We start from the raw sequence: 23,373 nt of genomic DNA on the forward strand, positions 1-23,373 counted from the left end.
TGAGTTGTGGACACATTTAGAAATTTTCTACAATTACACTAAAGCCAGTAGAAGTATTGCCTTATGGTTGTACACCTTAACAGTGAGTCAAGTTGTAGTGTACACGTAGGGGTGGGTTTTGATTATCGATTTTCCGATTAAAATCGATTCATTAAAACCCACCCCTACGTGTACACTACAACTTGAACTACAACTTAAATTTATTTTGCCCGAAACACCAGAATCTCAGGTTAAACCTCACAAAATTTTGACAACCACCAAACAGCTAAAACAGTAAATGAGAGCAGGTACACAGATTCTGCACAAAGACGTAAGGACCCGCCGACGCATCAGAATCAGTGAGATGTCGGCTTTCTCACCCGACGGCACGTACGCAGACACGCTGTTGGGGCTGAAAGCCAACAGCTCACTGATTCTGATGCGTCGGGTCCGCGCTTTGTCTTTGTCTTTTTTTGCGCTACATTCTGAAGCTGCAGGTTTTTGTCTCTCTCCAACCAGCAAAACAAGATGCAAACTAGGCTTCACATTTTGCTTCACATAAACATCGTCATGAATTCCTTCTTACTTTGTCTCCACCATGATTAAATCACACTTCACGCACAGCTCTCTCTTTTCAGTTTTTGTTCTACTGCAGAATATTTTTAAGGTTATCTGCTATAAAAAGCCAGGCCAAGAAAATCTCCTTCAAGGTTTTCGGTGTTTTATCCTCAGTTACTTTGACACAAAGGCACCTGGTGTGATGCTTAATAAGTGTCAATTTTCTTTTTATAGATATAAAAATATGGATATGTACTGATAAGTGATCAGAATTATAATATTTCTGACTGTCTGAGGCAAAATTTCCCCTCGAATCAAATCGGGACCTTATGAATTGGAATCAAATCGATTCTAGAAATCAGTGACGATACCCAGCCCTATGTACACGTATGTCTGTCCAGATTTGTAATATTTATCAAGAAAACTGAAAACCTATGGAAGTAAGGACAACAATTGTAATGTGTTCAGCAACTAAGTAAGACTCTGACAGGACCCAAACTGTAGATGATGCTTAAAATACTGATTCTAGATACAGATTCTAACACATGAAAGGAGTTTTTAACACAGCTTTTCCAAACGTCCTAGTTTTAATTTGAATGCTTACATTATTTACTTTGCACACAGATTTAAAATTATTTCACAGAAACCAAAAACTATAAGCATCAAAAATGATTAGCCTCCTTGATTTAGGTCTATTGTGTATCCTTTTTGCTAGACAACGAACTGCTGTCATTTTTTATAGTTTTCAACAAATCTTACACACATCTCCTGGGCAATCCTGGCCCATTCGTCTTTGTTGAATCTTTTAAGTTCCTCCAGGTTTGATGGTCTTCTGGTATGGACCTTGGTCTTCAGTTCACCCCACACATTTGAAATAGGATTAAAGTCAGGGCTTTGAGCAGGTCAGTCAGAGATGTTCACTTTGGTCTTCCAGAGGTCATTCTTCACCAAGAGTGAGGTGTCTTTTGAGTCACTGTAGTGACCCAGACCTAGATTTGCTGCTAACTGCTTGAGGTTGTCTTTCAAAATCTTCACATATCTTTATATCTTTAATATTCCTTCCGCTTTCGCAAGTTTCCCAGTTCCAGATGCACTGCAGCATCCCTACAGCATAATCACAAAGTTTTCTTTCCAGAGTCTTTGAGATCATTTCTTTCCTACCTCTCCCAGGCTTGTTCCATAACATGTCACTCTCTTTGAATTTACTGATCTTGCTCCAGTTCTTGACATTTTGAAATCCTGTAATAACTTTCTACATCTAAAAGTATTTTTCTCAGGTCTAAACAGATTTGCTGAAGTTTTTGAACTGTTTGTAAACTGGAACATAACCCAGAGTTTTAACCACATCCTTGCATAGCAGCAGTGCTATGGCTAAATGAAAAAGGTCAGTTTTTAATAGGGCTTATTATACTGACTGTGATAGTCACAAGTGCTGTCTTGTGTGGAAAAAGTGCGCCACCCAGTGGACACTAGAGGGACAGAAAATAATCAGCAGAGAAGCAATTCAATGGTCACATGTATCTGTGGGCTGAAGTCAGGAAAGTTTCTGTTAGGCTGCCACTATGGTCGTCTTATAAACAGCAGAAACACTGCATTGATTCTGGTAATCTTTCCCCAAAATGTTTCTGTGAATGTGTGCAAATTAGTTTGTTTAGAAATGCTGTGTTGAAAATCACTTGTTCTGTTAAAAAACAACTTAAAAACACCTGTGAAAAGTTTTGTACAAAAACATTCATTTTCATAGGGTGGGGCTAATAATTGTGTCCTCATCTGTATGGATGTTAGCCTGTTTGTAGCTATCATGCCTTAATCTACATTCAAACATCATACTATAACTTTCTGAGCATGAAAAATAAAATGTACACAAAACAATTCCAAATGGGAGATCCATTTAAACTCCAGTTGTCCCACATTCCAAACGAATCTTGCATATTAAACCCAACAAACAGTATAAAACCTGTTACTTCTTTTAATCCTAAATATTCATAATGGAGTGTGTGACAAACATACTTCTCTATTAAGACTTTACACTTTAGTTTTCTTACTTCACTTTGTGCTGCACCAACCACCTCCTTTGAACTCTTTTTCCTAGATGCATTTCTCCTCAGGGAGAGAACAGCTTCTGAAAACACAGCATTAGATATGGTTATGCTGTATTTAGATGCACATTTGAGCGTAAAGATTCCTCTGTGCACATGAATGTAAAAGATACCTTCAATCCTGGAACGTCTGTACTTATAAACAAGAACGAGGATACATATCAAAAGCAGTACAGGGGGGTATCACATAGAGTGCTGAAAAACAAACAAAAAACTATTGTCATAGGGTGAAGGCAGACAGGAAAGGAAAGGTGGACCCAAGAGCAGGACTCATGGAGGCACAGGTGAACTCAAAACTCCTCAGCTTTATTGTGGGATTGCAGACTGAACAAAGACTAACTAAACTAGAAAACAAATAAACTTGCAGGCAGGCAAACAGAACACACATAGTGGTATAAGGGTGAGCAGACATTAACGACACAACAGAGAGCAAAGGAAACACAGGGCTTACATACACAGGGGAGTAATCAGGGAACGGGAAACAGGAGGGAGACACAGCTGGAAGAGATTAGGGCTAACGAGACAGGAGGCAAGTAAAACTGAACACACTGACATGAGACATGAACCTTCTAAGTAAAACAGGAAACAAGAAACAATTTACAAAGACGCAGACTTGACACTGAACTAAATCTAGAATAATAATCAAAATAGAACCAGAATACAGAAATATGCCAAAATATAAGAAACTGAAAAAGCTGGGTCAAAATGACCCAGAACTGTGACAATTGTTCTCATAACACAGAAGTACACGTTAACAGTCATACGTACAGTTTAATTTATTTACCTGGTTTTTTTTCCCCCAGAGTGCTCTGTGGAAAGACTGCAAGAGAAAATAACGATAAGTGCTCTTAGCAATGTTATTTTAACACAAACTTTAATACAATGGCAGGAGATGATAAACTAAAAATGTATTACATGCCTCTCACTCTTTCCTTCCTGTCTCATTATGTAGAAAGAGTTGCGTTATTATCTTTAGTATGTAGCAGGTAAAATCTACTTATAACATATGAAATATATTGTGTGGAATATAATTATTTGATCCTCTGCGATCTGCAATATCCAAATGAACAGAATCAACTTTTTGTGATCTGGATACAATTGTGTGTCATATTCCGAGGTAAGCTTAGGTAGCCTGGGGACCCTTACTAGATACATGCCCTTGTGGGGATAAAATCACTGACTGCAAAAGAAGTCTGCAACATTTTTCTCTCACAGTTAAAAAACAGAACAAAACCAAAACATTGCAAATCCTATTGCTGTAAATACTCTATTTTTTAATTACTTAAATTACAAAATTAATGATTATTTTTTAATTACTTTTGATGCTACCTTTCTTTACTTATCATTAAACAGAAACTATCAATTATTAAGCCAACTAAGCCCATACAATGAAAGCAGTTTGTCAAAGAAACTTATTGTACAGAACAACAAAATAAGACCTCTGCATTAATTAATTGATTAACAATTAAGCATAACTGCTAAAAAACACAGCTACATACAGGTGAATGGTGTCATTACCATGATTTTCTTAAAGCCAGTAGTGCAAAATTATAAAAAGTCCAATCACACAGGGTTTTTTGCCATATAGGCGTTTTGAAACCAGATACACAAAGGAACTAATTATGCAAACAAGGACTCTGAGCACTCATTTATTAACAACCTGTGACTGACAGTTTGTTAGGAAATAAGCACACTGTGGATAATCCTCTCTTCCTACTGTTATAATCAATGTTACACTAATACATCACCAGCAGGGGGCTCACTGTGACACACTATCCAGTAATACTGCAAGTAAGGGAAGGAAATTGATTTTCTTGGCTTATCTGAAGGATATCCGTCAAAGGCAAGTGCTGGGCTGTTTTCAACACATTTCTGTGTATCATGGCCATTTTACTTTTCATTGCTCTATTTTTCAATCCAAATGTCTTAAACTTGACACTCTAACAAAGTGGGAAATAATTATTTGTTCCCCTGCTAAGTTTGCTCACTTATAAAGAAATCAACAGTCTCCAATTGTTTAATTGTAGTTTCATTTTAATGGAGAGACACAGAGTATTAACCAAAAATGCTAAAAAGACTAAGTCTACATATATATATGTGAGATGTGTGAGTGTGCGTATATATATAAAAACTGCATATTGCCGATAAATATTGTATTGAGTGAAAGTTGTTGTTTATTTATTTTTTGGGTGGGGAGCACTGGACTAACGGTTTTTATTAGATCACACCTCAGACAAATGAATGATCACCTACACTCTGTTTCCATAATGGAGCTCAAACAAACACATATCCTACAAATATATTTATTGTATTATCATAGTGTATACAGAAGTGTTTAACATACCTGAAAGCTGAATCTTGGTGTAGTTTCCAACCCTCCACTGTGAGTCTGACCCACACCAGTATGTCCCACCATCAGCTACTTCCAGCTTTGAGATCATCACAATGAAAGTGTTGGAAGAAGCATCTTGTAGTGTGAATCTGCTTTGATTCTTTAGCATATCTGTGCAGTTGTTGCGGTGGTCTCCCTTACAGAGAAACTTCCTGTTATCCCGGTGTTGTGAAGGATAAGGACACTGCAAAGTTAGTGGCTGCCCCACAGTACCATTTATTTTAGTTGATTTGACACAGCAGAACTCTGTATGAATGAAAGAAAAAGGTGATTTCAGAATCATCAGATATTTAACTAATGTAATTAAATACACTGTAGCTTTGACCGCTCATCTTCAACTTCCAACAGAACAGCAGAGAAAACATCCAGGTCAGAGTTTCTTTGGACACCACAAAGGTAATACTCTGAATCCTCTTGGCTCAAACTGGTGATGTTTATGTATGTAATTTTTTTTTCAACATTTTATCATCATCAAGTCTGAATCGTCCATTTTCCTTGTTGTCAGAGGTGATTAGTGCCTGCTGAAGACATGTGGAGGGCTGTTTCCTCTGCAGATGTACTTCAGGCTGTTCTGGTACTGAGGCTCATACGGACAACTAATGGATACTGAATATCCCTGATAATTCAGAATTTTGGTCACAGTGTCACAGCAGTGGTCTGTCAACAGGGGTAAAAGCATCAGAAGATATGTTGCACCCATTAAACAATTGTATATAAAACTTAAGGATTTCATATTTAACTCATTGAACTCACTGAACAACTTTATATTTGTAAACTTGTGACAGTTTTCCATCCTTTGATGCTTTGATGATTAATATAGTGCTTTAAATTTTACAGCAGAGAAACAGATAATCCTGAACAAATAGAATCTATTAATTCCTTATCGTTAACTGTAACTCAGTGTCAAACTGAATTGTACCAAGTCTTTGTTTACCTGTTACTAATTTCAGCTTGACTTCACTGGTGATATCTTTTGAACAGAGACTTGGAGGAGAGAGACCTAGTATTTAATAATCCACATTTCACTGTTTTACTCTTTGGTTCAGATGTGGCTACTGTATTGTTCTTTTTTTGTGATTTTTTTTATGTTTAAGTTGTTTATTGCTGGTTTTTAGTTTGTTTCTGTCTGTTTGGGAGCTGACACAGTCTCTATGGAGATGGGGTTTTGGGGGGGTAACAGGTAGGGATGGGTACCGGTGTTCTGACGTAAACCGTAGTAATCAGACCGAAAAGCAGCGCACATTTCAGTGCTTTATTTCGGTTCTTTTTTCCCCCTGAGATGTCATAAACTTTGGATTCTAGCCAATCATTTTACCTTTCCTAGAGCTACAGATTAAAAATGCCCAAGGTGAAGTGATTAAAAGTCTGGCTGTACTTCACAGAAAAAGATGCAAACTCAGCAGCCTGCAACAAGTGCTTTAAGGTGATACTGTGCAAAGGAGGTAACACCTCGAATCTGATGAAACACCTGGCGACGCATAGCTGTCGCCACCTGTTATCGGACCCGGAGTTAGCAACATCCCCCAAGAACCCGAAGAGTCCTGGCCCCTAGCCCTGCCAGTGTAGCAGAAATGATGACCGATGATGATGGCAGCAGCAGCCGTTCTTCTCTGGGTGAGTAGCTTAATGTGGTTCGTGTGTAATTTACGTTGAGTAGGCTAACCACGTTATTAAATTAATGCATGTAAGGTGAACTACCAAACACCGTGGTAGTTACATGCGGCTGTCTTCTTGTTTGATGGCAGATACTCCCTTCACCCTGGCCAAAAAGGCTAAAATGACCAAAGAAAAAGTGGATGAAATTCATAGGGCAGTGACAAAATTTACAGTCAAAGTTCTCCATCCATTTTCAATGGTGGAGTCACCATAAAAAAAAAGACTGCTAAAAATAAAAACATAAGAGGTTTTTGGACAAAGTTTGTGTTTTCCATTCTTTAAGCACCGGTTCGAGCACCGTTTAAGCACCGGCACTGTTTCAAAAGTACCGGTTTGGCACCGGTATCGGATAAAACCTAAACGATACCCATCCCTACTAACAGGACGAGAGAAGCTGCAGTGAGGCGTGTAAGACTGCAACTCTGCTTCCTGGTCCCAACTCTGGATAGTCATATTTTGGGGGGTTTAATGAATTTGTCCAGATTTTTAGAAATGAGGAGCTGCTCCATCCAAAGTGGGATGGATGCCGTCTCTCCTAACAAGACCAGGTTTCCTCCAGAAGGTTTGCCAATTATCTATGAAGCCCACATCGTGTTTTGGACACCACTCAGACAGCCAGCAATTTAAGGAGAACATGCGGCTAAGTCAAAGGAATTTGCAAAGAAAAGCGTCCAGACGCTTTTCTTTGCAAATTCCTTTGACTACGATGACCTGGATGACTGAGAACCTTCACAGACATGCGGCTAAACATGTCACTCCTGGTCTGATTGGGGAGGGGACCAGAGAAAACTACAGAGTCCGACATTGTTTTGGCAAAGTTACACACCGATTCAATATTGACTTTAGTGACCTCCGATTGGCGTAACTGGGTGCCATTACTGCCGACGTGAATTATGAATTTACTGAATTTATGTTTACCCTTAGCCAGCAGTTTTAAATTTCCCTCAGTGTTGCCTGCTCTGGCCCCTGGAAGACAATATGCAATATAGAGTGTGGAAAATAATTATTTGATCCTCTGCAATATCCAAATGAACAGAATCAACTTTTTGGGATCTGGATACAATTGTGTGTCCAGATCCCAAAGGTAGGCTTGGGTAGCCTGGGGACCCTTACTAGATACTTGCCCTTGTGGGGATAAAAGCATTGTAGAAGTTATAGTTTTTACAAGATTTTCTGATGTAGGAGGTACAGTTTTTCCAGGAGTTTTTACTGTAGAAGGTACAGTGCTGGTATGCTGCAGAAAGACTGTTGGAGAAAAACCCCCTCTTAGTTCTCTTAGAAACTTTATTTTAACACAAGAATCACATTTTAGTAGAAAGACTAGTGCAGAGGGTCCTGACTGATACCCCAAGAATCCTAAACTATTCACACAACTGAAATTAGATTATTAATTAATTAATTAATTAATTAATTTATTCATTTATGTAGCAAACTATCCAGTAAAGAAGATTAAAAAAACTGGCCTCTAGTTCTGTTTGGCATGTATTCTGTGCTTTGTGTGAAACACTATGGAGTTGTCATAATTCTATCACACTACAAACAACTGAATCACCAGCCGCAGTGTATGCTTTAAAAGCAGTTAAAAAAAAAGATGTAACTCATAGCTCTGTCCATTTTTCCTTCATTTAAATGTGTTCATCTCACCGACTGACAGCTGAATCTTGGTGTAGTTTCCAACTCTCCACTGTGAGTCTGACCCACACCAGTAGGTCCCAGCATCAGCTTCTTCTAGCTTTGTGATCATCACTGAGAAAGAGCTGGAATAAATATCATCTTGTAGTGTGAATCTGTTTTGACTCATCACCATGTCTCTGCAGCTGTTGCGGTGGTCTCCCTTACAGAGGAACTTCCTGTTATCCTGATGTTGTTGAGGATAAGGGCACTGCAGAGTTAGTGGATGTCCCACAGTACCTGTTATTTTAGTTGACCTGACACAGCACCACTCTGTCAGATTGAAAGAGAAAAACTATTTACGATTCAAAAATAAATCTGAAATACTTTCTTTTAGAAGAAGCTGTTTTCTTTTGATTGGTATAATGAGATATTACTATGACCTCTCACCTTTGACGTTCAGGTCAACAGCAGAGAAAACATCATGGTCAGAGTTTGTTTGAACACCACAAAGGTAATACCCTGAATCACTTTGGGTCAAGCTGCTAATTGTCACTGTGAATATTCTTGACATTTTTACATCATTAAGTCTGAAGCGACCACTTTCTCTGTTGTCAGAGGTGATTATTGCCTCCTGCAGACATGTGGAGGGCTGGTTTCCTCTGCAGATGTACTTCAGGCTGTTCTGGTACTGACTTTCGTAAGGACAATTGATGGACTCAGAGTATCCCTCATAACTTTCAATATTGGTCACAGTATCACAGCAGTGGTCTGTCAAAAAGATAATTTTATTAGTTTTACAGAACACAGTGTTTTCTGTCAGCTGATATAATGAGATGTTACTATGAACGCTCACCTTTAACTTTCAGCTCAAAAGCACAGAAAAGATGCAGGTCAGAGTTTCTTTGGATGCCACAAAGGTAACGCCCTGAATCACTTTGTGTCAAACGGCTAATTTTTGTTGTGAATTGTGTTAAGATATTTTCATCATCAAATCTGAATCGCCCATTTTGGTTGTTGTAAGAGGTGATTAGTGCCCGTTGCAGACACATGGAGGGCTGGGTTCCTTTGCAGATGTACTTCAGGTTGTTCTGGTACCTTGACTCATATGGACAACTGAAGGACACTGAATATCCTGCATAACTTTCAACTTCTTTCACACTGTTACAGCAGCTGTCTGTCAAAAAGATCAACAGCATTAGAAGACACGCTACAGTCATAGAATAGAGATATGATGTTTTATTTAATTAGCTTGCTGCAACAAAATTATATCGAAAACCTGAACTAAACTGAAACATTTATAATGGCTAAAACTGAGTTGCAGGTCATATTTATAGCATTTAATTTAAGTAATGTTTAATCAGTTATATTTTTGTCTGTTGTTACATTGGAACCTATATAATAACAACAGGTTTATACATATGATTTTACCTGAATTCAACATATAATTCGATTTTGGGAAAGGTTTATTTACCTTGGACTAATTTCAGCTCGACTTCGGTGTAGATATCTCTTCCAAATCTGCTCACTCCACACCAGTATTTCCCAGCATCCGCAGAACGAAGATCAGAGATGCTTGTTGTGAAGATTCGTGCTGTTTTGTCATCATAGATCCTGTATTTGCTTTTCACTGGATTTGATGTTGTAATAAGAACATCATTATCGCTGTGACAGTCATTCTGACACAGGTACTTCTCATAAGACTCGTAACCCTGATCATAGGAGCAGGAAACTTTAACTGCACTCCCTACATATCCAGTCACATGGATCACCTCTTCTGCAGTGGTCACACACCTCAGAGCAACTGGAAAAAGAATGTGAAAGTCATCATGGTAGGTTTCATGCTAACAATGTTAGTGCTGTATAACGAAATGACCAAGTCTGAAAGCGTTTGGCCTACTGCTCCTAAATTACTAGAAGAGATATATGTACTACTTAGTCTACATCAGCCTTTGGTCTTTATATTTTAGTTATTTACCAGTTTAAACAACTTACTGCAAAAGGTGAACAGCAGGTTTTGAAGTCTCCTCATCTTTGCTTTAGTTTGTCCACATAGAGCCTTGACAGGAAATTCTCTCAGGTTTAAAAAAATGATGGAAACAGGCGTCATTTAACGCCATAGTAATGTGAGGGGAGGGGTAGAGCTGGACCATCAACACAGATGAGGTAGGGCATTCTTAGTTGGGCTTCTGAAATAGCTGACACATTCCATCTAGTGGTTAAAGAAGATTTCACAAGCTTTCTATAATAGCATAGCCTTGAATAGAATAACCCTTTATTGTCATTGTACATGTGCAATGAAATTGTAAAATTGTGCATGTGCTACACCAACCGTGCTGGCATAAAATATAAATAGTACACAGCAGAAATCCCTTTTTAAAGAGAGAGCTATTAAAACAAACTACCACTCTACTGCTAAGTAAAAGACACAGAGAAAAAATTAATAAAACTTAATAAATAAAAGTATGAAATTGGTCAAAGTCCGAAGCGCTCCCTCTGACTGCCTACTGCCCCCAAACCCTGTTCCAGCCAGATGATTTCAGCTGGCCTCAGAGTGGTATTAAATACTTGGGCATTACATATCTAACATGTTTCAGGCTAATTTTGAACCTCTATTTGACAAGTTCAGAACCAACATAATTAGATGGTCCCCTTTGTTTCTCACCCTTTGGGGCAAAGTTTACATCATTAAAATGAACTGTGCTCCTAAATGTAATTACTTACTACAAACACTCCCGCTAAGTCCCATCAAAATATTTTCATCAATTTGACAGGTTACGCAATCAATTCAAATGGAATAACAGATGTCCTAGTATAAAGCTTAAAAGGCTACAGCAAACAGTGAAGTCGGGTGGCCTGGGGGTCCCAAATTTACTGTTTTACCATTATGCTTTCAGTCTGAGACACACAGTTCACTAGGCTCTCCCTCCAGAACGAGCCCCCCCATGGTTTAGTCTTGAGAGTACTTTGTTCTCATCACTCCCTCAGATGCAGATTTAACCACCAAACTCTCTCCCACCCTATTCTTTAGTTCCTGGAGACTGTCTGGAAGAAGGTGGCCTTGCTACTAAATTTTAACTCCAGAGAGGGATACTTGTTTTGGAGACCTGTATCAGGGGAGAACTCTGAAGTCCTTTAATTACCTTAAAGCACAGTTTCAGTTGCCACAGAGTCAGTTTTGGAGGTATCTGCAGCTCCGGCATTTATTGCTCAAAACCTTTGGTTCTCCTTCCACACCACCTCCAACTATTGACTATCTTAGCTACATCAAGAAAGTCTTTGGGGGAGGTCATGCGGTCATTACTCAGGGGTTGTTAAGGGCACGAGTAAAGGGCTACCCGCCCTCAGATTACCTTGGGAAGCTGACCTTGGTGTGGTTTTTACAGATCAGGAATGGACTACAATTTTGCAAAACATTAAAAAGATGTCCATGGAACTTAGAACGAGACTAATCCAATTCAAATTACTACACCGAATTTACTGGTCACCACACAGACTGTACAGGGTGAACCTCATACAGTCCCCCGAGTGCCGGAGATGTCAGACTGGGGTGGGCACATTAACACATATGATTTGGAGCTGTCCTAAAACCCAAACCTTTTAGACTGAGATACGTGAATTTATCCATTCAACTATACGATGGGATATTCCTTTAACAGGCACATGTACTGTATCTTTAATAGCTTTACCTGGGTTATTTGTTTCCAAAGTTCCCAGAGTGTGCTGCAGAAAAACTGTAGGAGAAAGCAACTTTATTTCAACAATGACATTAAAAGAAATTGCCCACAGCAAGTCACACATCTGTGGGATTGCTCTGCTCTATGTTTCAGCCTATGATGTTGATGCTAACATGGCACGACTGAAGGGGTATTTTAAATCCAACAAGATTCCCAAACTGTTGTTTCAGTCAACTGAATCTAACTAAAAATTAAAATATAGGAAGAAGGCACAACCACTGTCTAGATCGGCACTACTATTGCAACACAACCAGCAATACCATCTTTGGTTCCTTGCTATACTTCTAGATGCTGAGAGCAAAGGTTTTGTTATAGATTTCATGGTGTTAGAGTGATATTTTATGGTTGTCATTTGTACTCATAAACATACAATCAATAATGCTTAGAGATATATAATCTTTGCATATTGATAGAATGTCTGATCCTTAGTAGTCTGCAAAGACTCTGTGTGCGTTCCAGAGTGCTCTGGCACACACACATCCTAAGGTCATGTGAGAGGTCGTACCTTCTCTTTCTGATATATACTGTACATGTTCATAACATCATTAACATGTTTTTCTTACACAGAAAACAACCAGTGATTTACACGTCATGAGAAAATAAACATATTGTAGTGAATCTTCTATTGTTATTCTAAAAATGGTCATCCCTCCATTGTGTTCCGCTTATCCTCATCAGGGTTTGCCTGCTGGAGCCTATCCCAGCTGTCATAGGGCGAGAGGCAGGGTAGACACTGGACAGGTTGCCAGTCTATCATAGGGCTAACACAGAGAGAAAGACAACCATTGTCTCCATCCCCAGAATCATCAGTTAACTTAACACCCATAACTGCATGTCTTTGGACTGTGAGAAGAAGCTGGAGTACCTGGAGAGAACCCAAGCAAACACGGGGAGAACATGCGAACGCCACACAGAAAGGCCCTGGTCAGCTGAGTCAAACCCAGGACCTTCTTGCTGTGAGGCAATAGTGCTAACCACCACACCACCGTGTTACCACGTGGCCATAATTTACAAAAGAACTTCATGTTTTCTTTAGTAGATCCTGGCAAATTCAGCGTTCTATTATTTTCTTGACTACAGACAAGAAAGTATTTGTTCTTGGAGAACCTTCTGATGCTTTTTCCTTTAAGTAACTGTAAGGAGTTTTCCTGTAATGCAACTCAGATTGGAATAAATGACACTCAGACAGGTTTTACAAATTAACGTGCACGGGAGAGAACCGGACAGGCGCCGTTCCTTCGCTTGACCTTAGTTGCTCTCGTCCGCTCTCCCGTAACACTGCTCTTTTATTGTGGTTACATGAATATGCATAGGTTCATTAACATATGACGTATACCTTGTGTGTGTGTGTGTGTGTGTGTGTGTGTGTGGGGTCGAGATATGACCCCGTGAAGACTCCCCAAAGCTGGTGCCAGGAGTCTAGCGGTCCATCTAAACAAAAGGCTCTTAGACTAAAACAGATACAGAGTAGGTGTCCTCCTATACCATAAATCAGTAAGAGAAGGTACAACCTCTCTCATGCTCCCAGGATGTGTGTGTGAAAGTCAGAGAGCTCTGGAATGCACACAAAGCTTGCACAACGTAACTTCTCTAGTAAAAAAGAGCAAACACATCTAGAAAACCTTAAACAAAATGTACTTCTAAACATAAACATAATAAAATCTTTCAACAGTAACATACCGACTCCCAAGGTGTAGTATAAAACTGTGCTGTGTGGTTTTTATACACTTTGCACCCCTGTGATATACTTTCCACTACAGTCCAGTGAATATATATGTTATATCCAGACACTGAAAAGGATGGAAAGAAGTTGATTGTCCTGGCCCTTCTGAATTATGTCTGTCTTTTTTTTTTGGGGGGGGGGGTACAAAACTCTGTTAATTGGAAAAGCAGTTGTGGTGATTAAAGTTTAATTAGGTAAAATAAATGAAGATGAATATAAATCAGTGTACTATTAAATGTATTATTATGTTTCACCAAACTGTATTTTATTTTACTTTTCTTTTTCATTTAGTTCACACTCATGTTGATAAGTTACATTTGGAGAATTCTACATTTTTATTTTAAAAAGAGTAGAAAGTTTTATGAACACTTTAAGGAATACTAATGAAATGGAATATACAGACCACAGTTGTGAACTCATTTCATGTTTTTCTATTATGGAAACTTTCATTACAGTAGATTTCTTCTGTTGTGGGCATGTTTGCATAGACCTCTTCATTTCTACCTGGATCGTCATGGTGGCTACAGGCGCGTTGCTTTTTGTAGGTCAAGACACTTTCTTGATTTCCATTAATCTAAAAAAGAATCAACACACAGTAAACAATGAACAACACATGTTGCAGAGACCTGGGTTGTTGGAAACATTTTGAAAAAAATGTCTATACACTGGCATTTCAACCAAAGTAGCCTTATGCTTCCTCCAGCAAGTCAAGCTGCAGTATTAATTTATGTCCATCCAGGGTTATAATAACCAAAATGTAGTAAACGTTTTTTTAAGGAATTATCGTTAAGAGTAATAAATGTAACAGCACACAAATTCTATAGTCAGTGTTCTGGAAGTGCAGCCTGTTGGTCAATAGCCACTCTTTCATGCTACAATGTAACAATGCACCATGACACACTTGCTAAAAGTGTACAGTTAATGTCACACTATGATATAGAAGTGAAAACAGGTCAAGGGTGCACTTCTCTTTTAGCTCTTCTGTTCAAAACAATTAGACTACACCTTCCTATTTAATTAAATCACCAAATAAATTTTACATGTTAAAGTTTGTTTGGACTACGAGTAAAATCAGTCATTTCTTTTATTGTAATTATTTATAGTGGAGTGTGTTATAGATGCACAACTCTATTTAGACTCTTTCTCTAAGACTTACTCTGCTTCCTGTTGCACCCATCTCTTCCTTTGAGCTCTTTGCCTTGGGTGTATGTTTGCTCATGGTTTCATCAGCTTCAGAAAATACACAGCATTAGATGTAGTTATGCTAGTTTTTCATGCATATCTGAGTTTAAGGGTCTCTGTGTGTATATGAATGTAACAGTACCTTTGAGACATCTGTACTTATAAACAATTACTAGAACACACATTAGCAGCAGCGCAACGGGTGCTGTGTAAACCACATAGAGTGCTGCATCTGAAAAATAGAAACCAAAACAGAACACAGTAAAATTGCACAATAATTTCAATAACAATCTTTTATGAATCTAACAGCAGACCCGTGGACTTACGCAATGGTTTCATAATTTTCGGTTTATAAGTTACGTGTATAACTTAACTGTGGTTACTGGAGCCCACACCCACAGATGCTTTAACATATTGGCTTGACTTACATTCACTTCATGTAACCATGAAGCCATAACCAAAACCAAATGTTAACCATAATTCATGGTATGAAATGTATTTCTTGTCACAACACCAATCAGCTGAAGTACACACTAACAGACACACACGTGTTTTCTGTATCTGTAATAGTTTTACCTGGGATTCTTGTTCCCACAGTGGTGCCTGGAGTTACAGTGCTGGTGTGCTGCAGAAAGACTGTAAGAGGAAAAAAAAACTCTTAGTGCTCTCAGCAACTATATTTCAAGACAGATTATAGTCAAAAAAGTCAAAAACACTTTGTCATTTGACCAAATGTTTGTACCAAAACACTTTTTCAAGTTTTCTCCATTGAATTACCAGGAAACAGATAAATCAACCAAGAAACCCGTGCTTATTTCTGTTACTGTATTTCATGGAGTTTCATAGACATTAAATTGGTCATGTTTGTCACTCGCTCTGTTTTTAAAACCAAAGGTGATCATGCTTTTGAGGTTGTAGCGCCCAAACTGTGAAACAGCCTTCCCCAGTCAGTCAGCTTGGCTGACTCAATCTTCAATCTTTTTTTTTTAAATTGTGAAACACTTTTTAACTCCGTGTTTTTAAAAGTGTTACATAAATGAAGTTATTGTTAATATTATTATATATTCCATGGTATCAGTTTTCACAATATTAATACTCAGGCGATAGTTACACTTTCAAGGTTTGCTTGATTCCTATTTTATATTTGTAGTTAATATATGCGATACATATAAAACTCAAAAGCTTTCAGTCAAATGGTACTAGTGTGGCTATAAATTCTTATTTTAGCAGATAAGCTTGCATAACTTAACAAATTCTGAGATTTACATACAGCAAAACAAACCCCAAAACAGATTTCAGATCATCGTTCATCTGATAAGTAACAAGTAGGTGAAGTTCTCAGTAGTTCTATTTCTGTGGTGCTATTTGTTGTGCTTACTGTGAGCTTCATACAGTTTTTTTTCATTTGTTCACACCTCAGACAGCTGAACTGAGCCCTAACAAGCACACAGCTCACACATCTATTACTTGGATTATATATACACAAAATTGTTCACAACATACCTGACAGCTCAATCTTGGTGTAGTTTCCAACTCTCCACTGTGAGTCTGTCCCACACCAGTATGTCCCAGCATCACCTACTTCCAGTGCTGTGATCTTTATCATGAAAGAACTGGAAGTAGCATTATCTTGCAGTGTGAACCTCCTTTGACTCACCGCCATCTTTGTGCAATTGTTACGGTGGTCTCCCTTACAGAGGAACTTGCTGTTATGCCGATATTGTGGAGGATAAGGACACTGCAAAGTTAGTGGATGTCCTGCAGTACCATTTATTTTAGTTGATTTGACACAGTACCACTCTGTCAGATTGAATGAGCAAAGGTATTTTAGAATCACCAGATATTCAGCTTGTTGGAGCTTATTGGGGAAAAAGCATTGATATATTCAGGCTGATGTAATTAAGTATAACTATGAACTCTCACCTTCAACTTTAAGCTCAACAGCAGAGAAAACATCCAGGTCAGAGTTTCTGTGGACACCGCAGAGGTATGACCCTGAATCATTACGAGTCAAACTGCTAATGTTCACTGTGAATGTTCCTGACACTTTGTCATCATCAAGTCTGAATCGTCCATTTTGTTTGTTGTCAGAGGTGATTAGTGCCTGCTGCAGACATGTGGAGGGCCGATTTCCTCTGCAGATGTACTTCAGACTGTTCTGGTACTGAGACTCATACTGACAACTGAGGGACTCAGAGTATCCCTCATAACTTTGAACTTTGGTCACAGTGTCACAGCAGCTGTCTGTCAAGAAGGTAAAACAACACCAGAAGTATTACAGCCCAAAAATGGTTACATATGAAGCACAAGAGTTTCATATTCAGCTCATTGTTTTAAAGTCTTTCACTTGCTTCACATACAAGCTTATATGAGGGTTTAAATATATTTACTGTTTGCATTTATTATTTTATCTCCTCATTAGTCACTGATTTAATGTCTATAGCTTGTTTCACATACACTTATAAAGTTGTGACTTTTTTCCATCATGCAGTGCTTATATGAGGATTTACTGTTTGCATTTATTATTTTATCTACTTGAGTGTGTTTTATGTCTTATTGTTACTGGTCTGTACATGTTTATCCATCGGGCTTAAGCATTGCGATGTCAGCATAGGATCTTAAGATTGATTGTACTAAACTGAACCAATGAGTATTGAGTTAAACTACTGTTTAACAGTATGTTGATTCTACAGCAGAAATAGCTGGTAATGGCAGTACATTTAACTTTCTTTATATAATTTTTAATCACTTTAAATGTACAACTCAACTTGTCCATGTCTTTATTTACCTGATACTAATTTCAGCTCGACTTTAGTGTAGATATCATTCCCAGTTCTGCTCACTCCACACCAGTATTTCCCAGCATCAGTAGATTGAAGATCAGTGATGGTCGTTGTGAAGATTCGTGCTGTTTTGTCATCATGGATCCTGTATTTGTTTTTCGAGGAGTTTGATGTTGTAATAAGAACATCGTCACTACCACAGCCATTCTTACACAGGTACTTTTCATAAGATTCATAACCCTCATTATAAGAGCAGGAAACGTTAACCTCTCTCCCCACATATCCAGTCACATCGATCACCCCTACTGCACTGGTCACACATCTCAGAGTAACTGTAAAGACAATGTGAAAAATGTTATGTTTTATTTGAAGCAATGTTAGAGCTGTAAAAAGAAATCAGATGACCAGGGCAGTCATCTAAGCTGTCATAACTGGTCCTGCATACTGCTCCTTAATACCAAAACATATAAATCTAATGTTTAATCTACATCTGCCTTTGACCTTTATATGTTTAATTATTTATTCATTTAAAATACTTACTGCAGAGGATGAAAAGCAGGTTTTGGAGGCTCCACATCTTTGCTTTGGCTGATTGAAATTTAAGATTTGAAAATGTTAAGCAGACACTGTGGTCTTTTACAGCAATGTGAAGGGACGTGCAGAGCTGAACTATCAGTAGAGAGGGGATGGCGCTTTCTTCCATGGCCCTTCCTCTAAATGTATTTTAGTAATTTGTAAAATAGCTGACATAGGCCATCTAGTGGTGAAAGAAGTATTCAGAATCAAGAAGTGTTAAGAACAGCACTGCCAATAAAAGAGTTAGGAGATTTAGGAAATTTAATATAAAAACATGATTAATCCCCCGATTTTGTTCCAGTTCCAAAGCTTGAACCTAATTCAAAATGGGGAGAATTTATAGAGTCTTATGATGACAAGTTAAAAAAAAAAATCATCTTCATTTTGGGGCTTGCACAGATACTTCTAATAAAGACTAACAGACCAGTTATTCCATTATTAATTAATTCAAAATGAGAGTTAAACAGTTATTTGATTCTGCACCAGAAAAAGCAGATAATCTTATACCACCGTTTAAAGACATGCAAACTGAAGTCCTTGCCTTTAACTAAATATTTTTTTTTTTTTTTTCCCCTCTGTCCCATTTGGTTCTTAAGCCGTCAGAATTGTTGTCTGAAGACCAACAAGGATACCAAATGGATTTATTTTGCCAAATGGATCATCATGGCATTGCCGTATTGGTCCATTTGATCAAACTTTGTTGTTATTATTTATTTTATTTTCAGTTGTTACAGATGGGACAGACATGACGGGGGGGGATAGGAAAGGGAGAAAGAAAGAGAGGAAGTGTAACCCAGGTCATTGTTTGAGTATGGGATTTCTGATTATTTGGTAGTCACTGAACGCACCACTGTGCCTTGCGCATAGCCACTCCCTAGTTTAGCCACAGAGTTTTTCCTCCGTTCGTCCGATGAGGCGCATGCTGCTCTCGTGCCCTCTGCGAGCTGGAAATTCGGGTACAGTAGACATTTGAGTTGTTGTAAATAGTTTTAAAAACCTTTATATGTGAAGCTAATGTTTTAATATGTTGTTTGAAAAAGGAGTCTTGTAGTGGTACGAGCGTGAAGCTGAGCTGAATCTGACAGCCATTCGCCATTACATGAACCCCTCTGGCTGGTTTGTTTGCCCTTTCGATACCCTGGATCCTACTGGATGAACTGCCTTGTGGAAGTCCTCATCTGATGACTCTGGCCGGTAGATGGTCGTTGCTGCGGGTGGATGCTTCTGCTTGCTGGATGCTATTATTGGATGCTACACCGTTCCAACAGAGCGGTAGGAACAATTTAAAGGGCCCCAACAGTGCAATTTACTTTTCCCTGAGCTCAGGTGGTTTTCTTTTGGCCAAAGGACCTTGAAGGATACATATTTGTGTTTATTTTTTATTTTTTTTCCTTGGGACACTGAGTGGAAAGACACTACAGAAAAAGGGCTTATTATTTAAAATTGTGTTTAATAAATGTGTTTATGTTAAGTGAGTGTGGTGTCCATTGTGTGCTGGAAGCCTTACTGTTCCTGTGGTGGAGCAGCTACTACCAATCTCCTTTACGAAACTAGCCTCTGATGGGATACAGATATTTGGGACACATTTGAATTCTTGTAACCTATTTCTTGAGAAGCTGTGATTCTGGGCCTAGACATCGGGGTGAAATTGATGACACCGACACCTAGTGAACTGCCCAAGGTCAACAGTCCTGATTTCCAAGCATTAAAGCATTGGCGTAAGTACAGATTGCGTTACAAGTGGCGAGCCAGCCAGGAGATTGGTGAATAGTAGCACCTTGACTTTCCAGCTCACAACACCTACCTTTTCATTTTTCCTTGACTCTATTGAGTTGGACATGGATCTTTGCAGACGTTTTGATGTAGATGGCCAGTGCTCACTTTTTGTGACTGGCATTGAAGGGATTTACACAGATGATGATATTGCTAGTGTTTTTTCAGTTAATGGTAAAGTTTCTCGGATAGTTCGGATTCCTGATGAACCAAACCAGCCAGAGGGTAGAGTCCTGGTAGAATATTTGTCCGATCAAGCCATTTCCAAGATCAACCCCCAGATCTTAGGCGACTTGCCGAGCCCCAAGGATCCTGCTATCGATTGGTCTGTCAAAACCATTCGAGATGTTGCTCAGGAAGAGGTAGGCAAGGAGTTAGCTCGTAGATACTTAGAAGAACTGAAGGCTGTTGGAGATAGTGGTAAAGCAGGTTTCTTGAGTGTTATTCAGAGTGAGGTCAAAGAAGCTCGACATAACTCTGAGATTCCTGACACACAGCCACGCACAGCTCAGGATGGTGACACATCCCTCCATGACACTGTAGCTAGTGATCATGATGAACCTACTCACTACACACAGGCCCACAATGCACCTGCTAGTGCTGTGGTGAACCCTGTTAATATGGACCACAGTCTCCTTAACCCACCTCAGATTCAAAAGGTTGTTGTTGAGCACGTTATCAGGAATGACTCAACAGCATCGTGGTCTACACAAACCAGACTGCGCACCTTTTCTGGTCGTGCTCCTAGGCCCAATGGTGAGGTAGATTACGAAACATGGCGCACACAAGTGGACCTTCTTGTCAGTGATTCCTCTCTTAGTGATGTGCAAAAGGTTAGGAAAATACTTGAAAGTTTGCTTAGTCCAGCGGCAGATGTTGTTAAGCTGCTTGGTGTGAGTTCACCACCCAGGGCTTATATTAGGCAGCTCGATTCCGCTTTCAGTGTTGTGGAGGATGGAGAAGAGTTATTTGCAACCTTTCTCAGCTCCAATCAGAATAGCGGAGAAAAGCCCTCAGCATATTTGAACAGGCTCCATAGCCTCCTCACTCGAGCTATTTCTAGAGGGGGAGTCTCTGTTGAAACCTTAAGCGAACACCTACTCAGAGTTTATTAGAGGCTGCTGGGACCAGAGTCTCATTATAGCTCTCCAGCTAGAGAACAAAAAGAACAGTCCACCAACATTCCCAGAACTACTCCTTATGTTGAGAACCGAGGAAGGTCGTAGATCTGCAAAGCTAGACAGGATGAAGAAACATCTTGGTGCTACAAAGGCAGCTGTACATGCCCACTCCATTTTTGATGTACCCTCCTATGATGATGAGCCCGTTCCAACACAGACTGCTAAACAGAGCGAAGCATCTAAGCTTGAAAGGAGAGTGGATGAGCTTTCAAGGCAGGTAGAGAAACTGAGTCAAAAGTCCAAGAATCCTCCTTTTGACAGTGAGCTTAGTGCAGCGTTAAAACAGAGACAAGAAGAAACTGTTAAACTTGAAAGTAAAATAGATGAGTTGTCTAAGCAACTCAGAGAGCTCACCCAGAACCAAAAATGTCCTAAAGAGAATAGTGATGGCAAAGACGTCCTAACGGCAAGAAATAGCAGTGCCAGGAGACCTGTTAAGGTTCCCTCTATGCCAAAAGCGTGGTTCTGCTTTAGATGTGGTGAAGATAACCATATTGCCACTCGATGCCCAAATGAACCCAACCAGACACTAGTCCGTCAGAAGAATGCTGAGTTAAAGGAAAAGCAAGGAAGGTTCCAAGCCCAACAGGTTACTGAGCCTTTTGCTTTAAACTTGTAGCAGCTCCTGCTGTGGGACGCCCAGGAGCTGAGACCAGCATTAGTCCCGGCCCAATTGACCAAAGCATTAGTGTTCAGAGCAAAATAAAGACCCAGACAATGGTTCAAGATTTTGGTTCCCAATCCCGCTTGCCACCTGGTCTAATAGGTCCTCGTTGTTCAGCTTCTGTTTTGGTTGAGGGTGTGCAATGCGACTCTATCATGGATAGTGGTTCACAAGTCACTACAATCTCCGAATCATTTCACAAGGATAAACTGGCACATCTCCCCATTCAGCCCATTCAAGCGTTACTTGAGATTGAGGGCGCAGGTGGACAGCACGTCCCCTACATTGGTTATGTTGAGACCCGCGTCACTTTTCCACAAAACATTACAGGCAAAGAGGAAGAGTTGGTTGTTTTGGCTCTCGTTGTGCCTGAGTGCCATTTTAACAGCAGAATACCAGTTTTGATTGGTACTAATGCACTGTTGAGACTCCATGATAAGTTATCTGAACGTGACGGTCCAGATTTCCTTCACAGACTGTGTTCCAGAGATGTAGCACTGGTTCTCCAGCACTTGGCTAAACAAATGGATGATTGCCACACATGTCCAGTAATGTTGCACGGGAAAGTACCGGTCACCATCCCTGCCAACCAGAAGTGCTGTGTAATTGGTGATGTTAGGCTGAGAAAGAACACTCCCAACGTAAGCTTTGTCCTTGAACCAAGTGAACACCACAAGTTACCCGGTGGTTTATTTCTTGAGACTGCTTTGATAGACATCCCTTACAAAGCTAAGAGTAAGGTTCCAGTCGTCTTGCAGAACTTGAGTGGGCACAGTATTGTATTGCAACCAGGAAGTACAGTTGCCCAGGTATGTGTAGCCCAGCACATTTCACCCCTGGCGCCTGTTTCAAATGCTTCTTCTCATGACAGTATTGATAGAGAGAAGCTAAAGTTTAATCTTGATGAGTCACCCATCTCTGAAGAATGGAGAGAGCGCATTACCACCAAGCTCAAGTCCATTTCAGAAGTGTTTGCGGTTGATGACCTGTCTTACGGTCATACCACTGTGGTAAAGCACCACATTCGGCTGAACGATGACATGCCGTTTAAGGAACGGTCGAGGCCCATCCACCCAAGTGACAGAGAAGCTGTCAAGCAACACCTCAAAGAACTGCTTGATGCAGGTGTCATTAGGGAGTCGGAGAGCCCCTACGCATCCCCAATAGTAGTTGTGCGTAAAAAGGACGGTTCGATCAGGTTGTGCGTTGATTACCGGAAGTTGAACGCACGGACCATTAGGGATGCTTATGCCCTCCCAAACATTGAGGAGACCTTCACGGCCCTTAGTGGCGCCAAGTGGTTCTCGGTCATGGACCTCAAATCAGGCTATTATCAGGTTGAGATGGCCGAGGAAGATAAAGCTAAAACTGCTTTTGTCTGTCCTCTGGGGTTTTACGAGTTTAATCGCATGCCGCAGGGCGTTACAAATGCTCCAAGTACGTTCAACGACTGATGGAG

The 23,373-nt window shown here is 39.6% G+C and overlaps 2 protein-coding genes across 4 annotated transcripts in view; both read right to left on the bottom strand.

The window, feature by feature from the left end:
* The window catches only part of LOC102077087 (polymeric immunoglobulin receptor), an 11,845-nt gene extending 1,513 nt beyond the window's left edge, over positions 1-10,332 (bottom strand). The window contains exons 1-8 of the mRNA XM_025907958.1: positions 10,291-10,332; positions 9,770-10,099; positions 9,152-9,472; positions 8,746-9,066; positions 8,329-8,628; positions 4,981-5,274; positions 3,421-3,456; positions 2,583-2,659 (exon numbers count right to left, since the gene is read on the bottom strand). Of these exons, the coding sequence (XP_025763743.1) occupies positions 2,583-2,659; positions 3,421-3,456; positions 4,981-5,274; positions 8,329-8,628; positions 8,746-9,066; positions 9,152-9,472; positions 9,770-10,099; positions 10,291-10,327 (1,716 nt within the window). The 5' untranslated portion in view covers positions 10,328-10,332. The remainder of the gene's footprint in view (positions 1-2,582; positions 2,660-3,420; positions 3,457-4,980; positions 5,275-8,328; positions 8,629-8,745; positions 9,067-9,151; positions 9,473-9,769; positions 10,100-10,290) is intronic.
* LOC102077556 (polymeric immunoglobulin receptor) overlaps positions 1-18,878 on the bottom strand; it is a 29,971-nt gene extending 11,093 nt beyond the window's left edge. Inside the window, exons 1-10 of one of the 3 annotated variants that reach the window (XM_025907961.1) lie at positions 18,261-18,878; positions 17,726-18,052; positions 16,861-17,181; positions 16,441-16,737; positions 15,514-15,573; positions 15,080-15,169; positions 14,912-14,988; positions 14,260-14,329; positions 11,985-12,029; positions 10,334-10,507 (exon numbers count right to left, since the gene is read on the bottom strand). In XM_025907961.1, the coding sequence (XP_025763746.1) occupies positions 10,473-10,507; positions 11,985-12,029; positions 14,260-14,329; positions 14,912-14,988; positions 15,080-15,169; positions 15,514-15,573; positions 16,441-16,737; positions 16,861-17,181; positions 17,726-18,052; positions 18,261-18,423 (1,485 nt within the window). In that variant the 5' untranslated portion in view covers positions 18,424-18,878 and the 3' untranslated portion in view covers positions 10,334-10,472. Of the gene's footprint in view, positions 1-10,333; positions 10,508-10,549; positions 12,030-14,259; positions 14,330-14,911; positions 14,989-15,079; positions 15,170-15,513; positions 15,574-16,440; positions 16,738-16,860; positions 17,182-17,725; positions 18,053-18,260 lie in introns of those variants that run through there. The other 2 variants (XM_019360027.2, XM_025907959.1) reach the window with 2 other exon arrangements.
* Between the last annotated feature and the right edge of the window lie 4,495 nt (positions 18,879-23,373).

Source organism: Oreochromis niloticus, linkage group LG6 (genome assembly GCF_001858045.2).
Source record: "Oreochromis niloticus isolate F11D_XX linkage group LG6, O_niloticus_UMD_NMBU, whole genome shotgun sequence".
NCBI lineage: Eukaryota > Metazoa > Chordata > Actinopteri > Cichliformes > Cichlidae > Oreochromis > Oreochromis niloticus.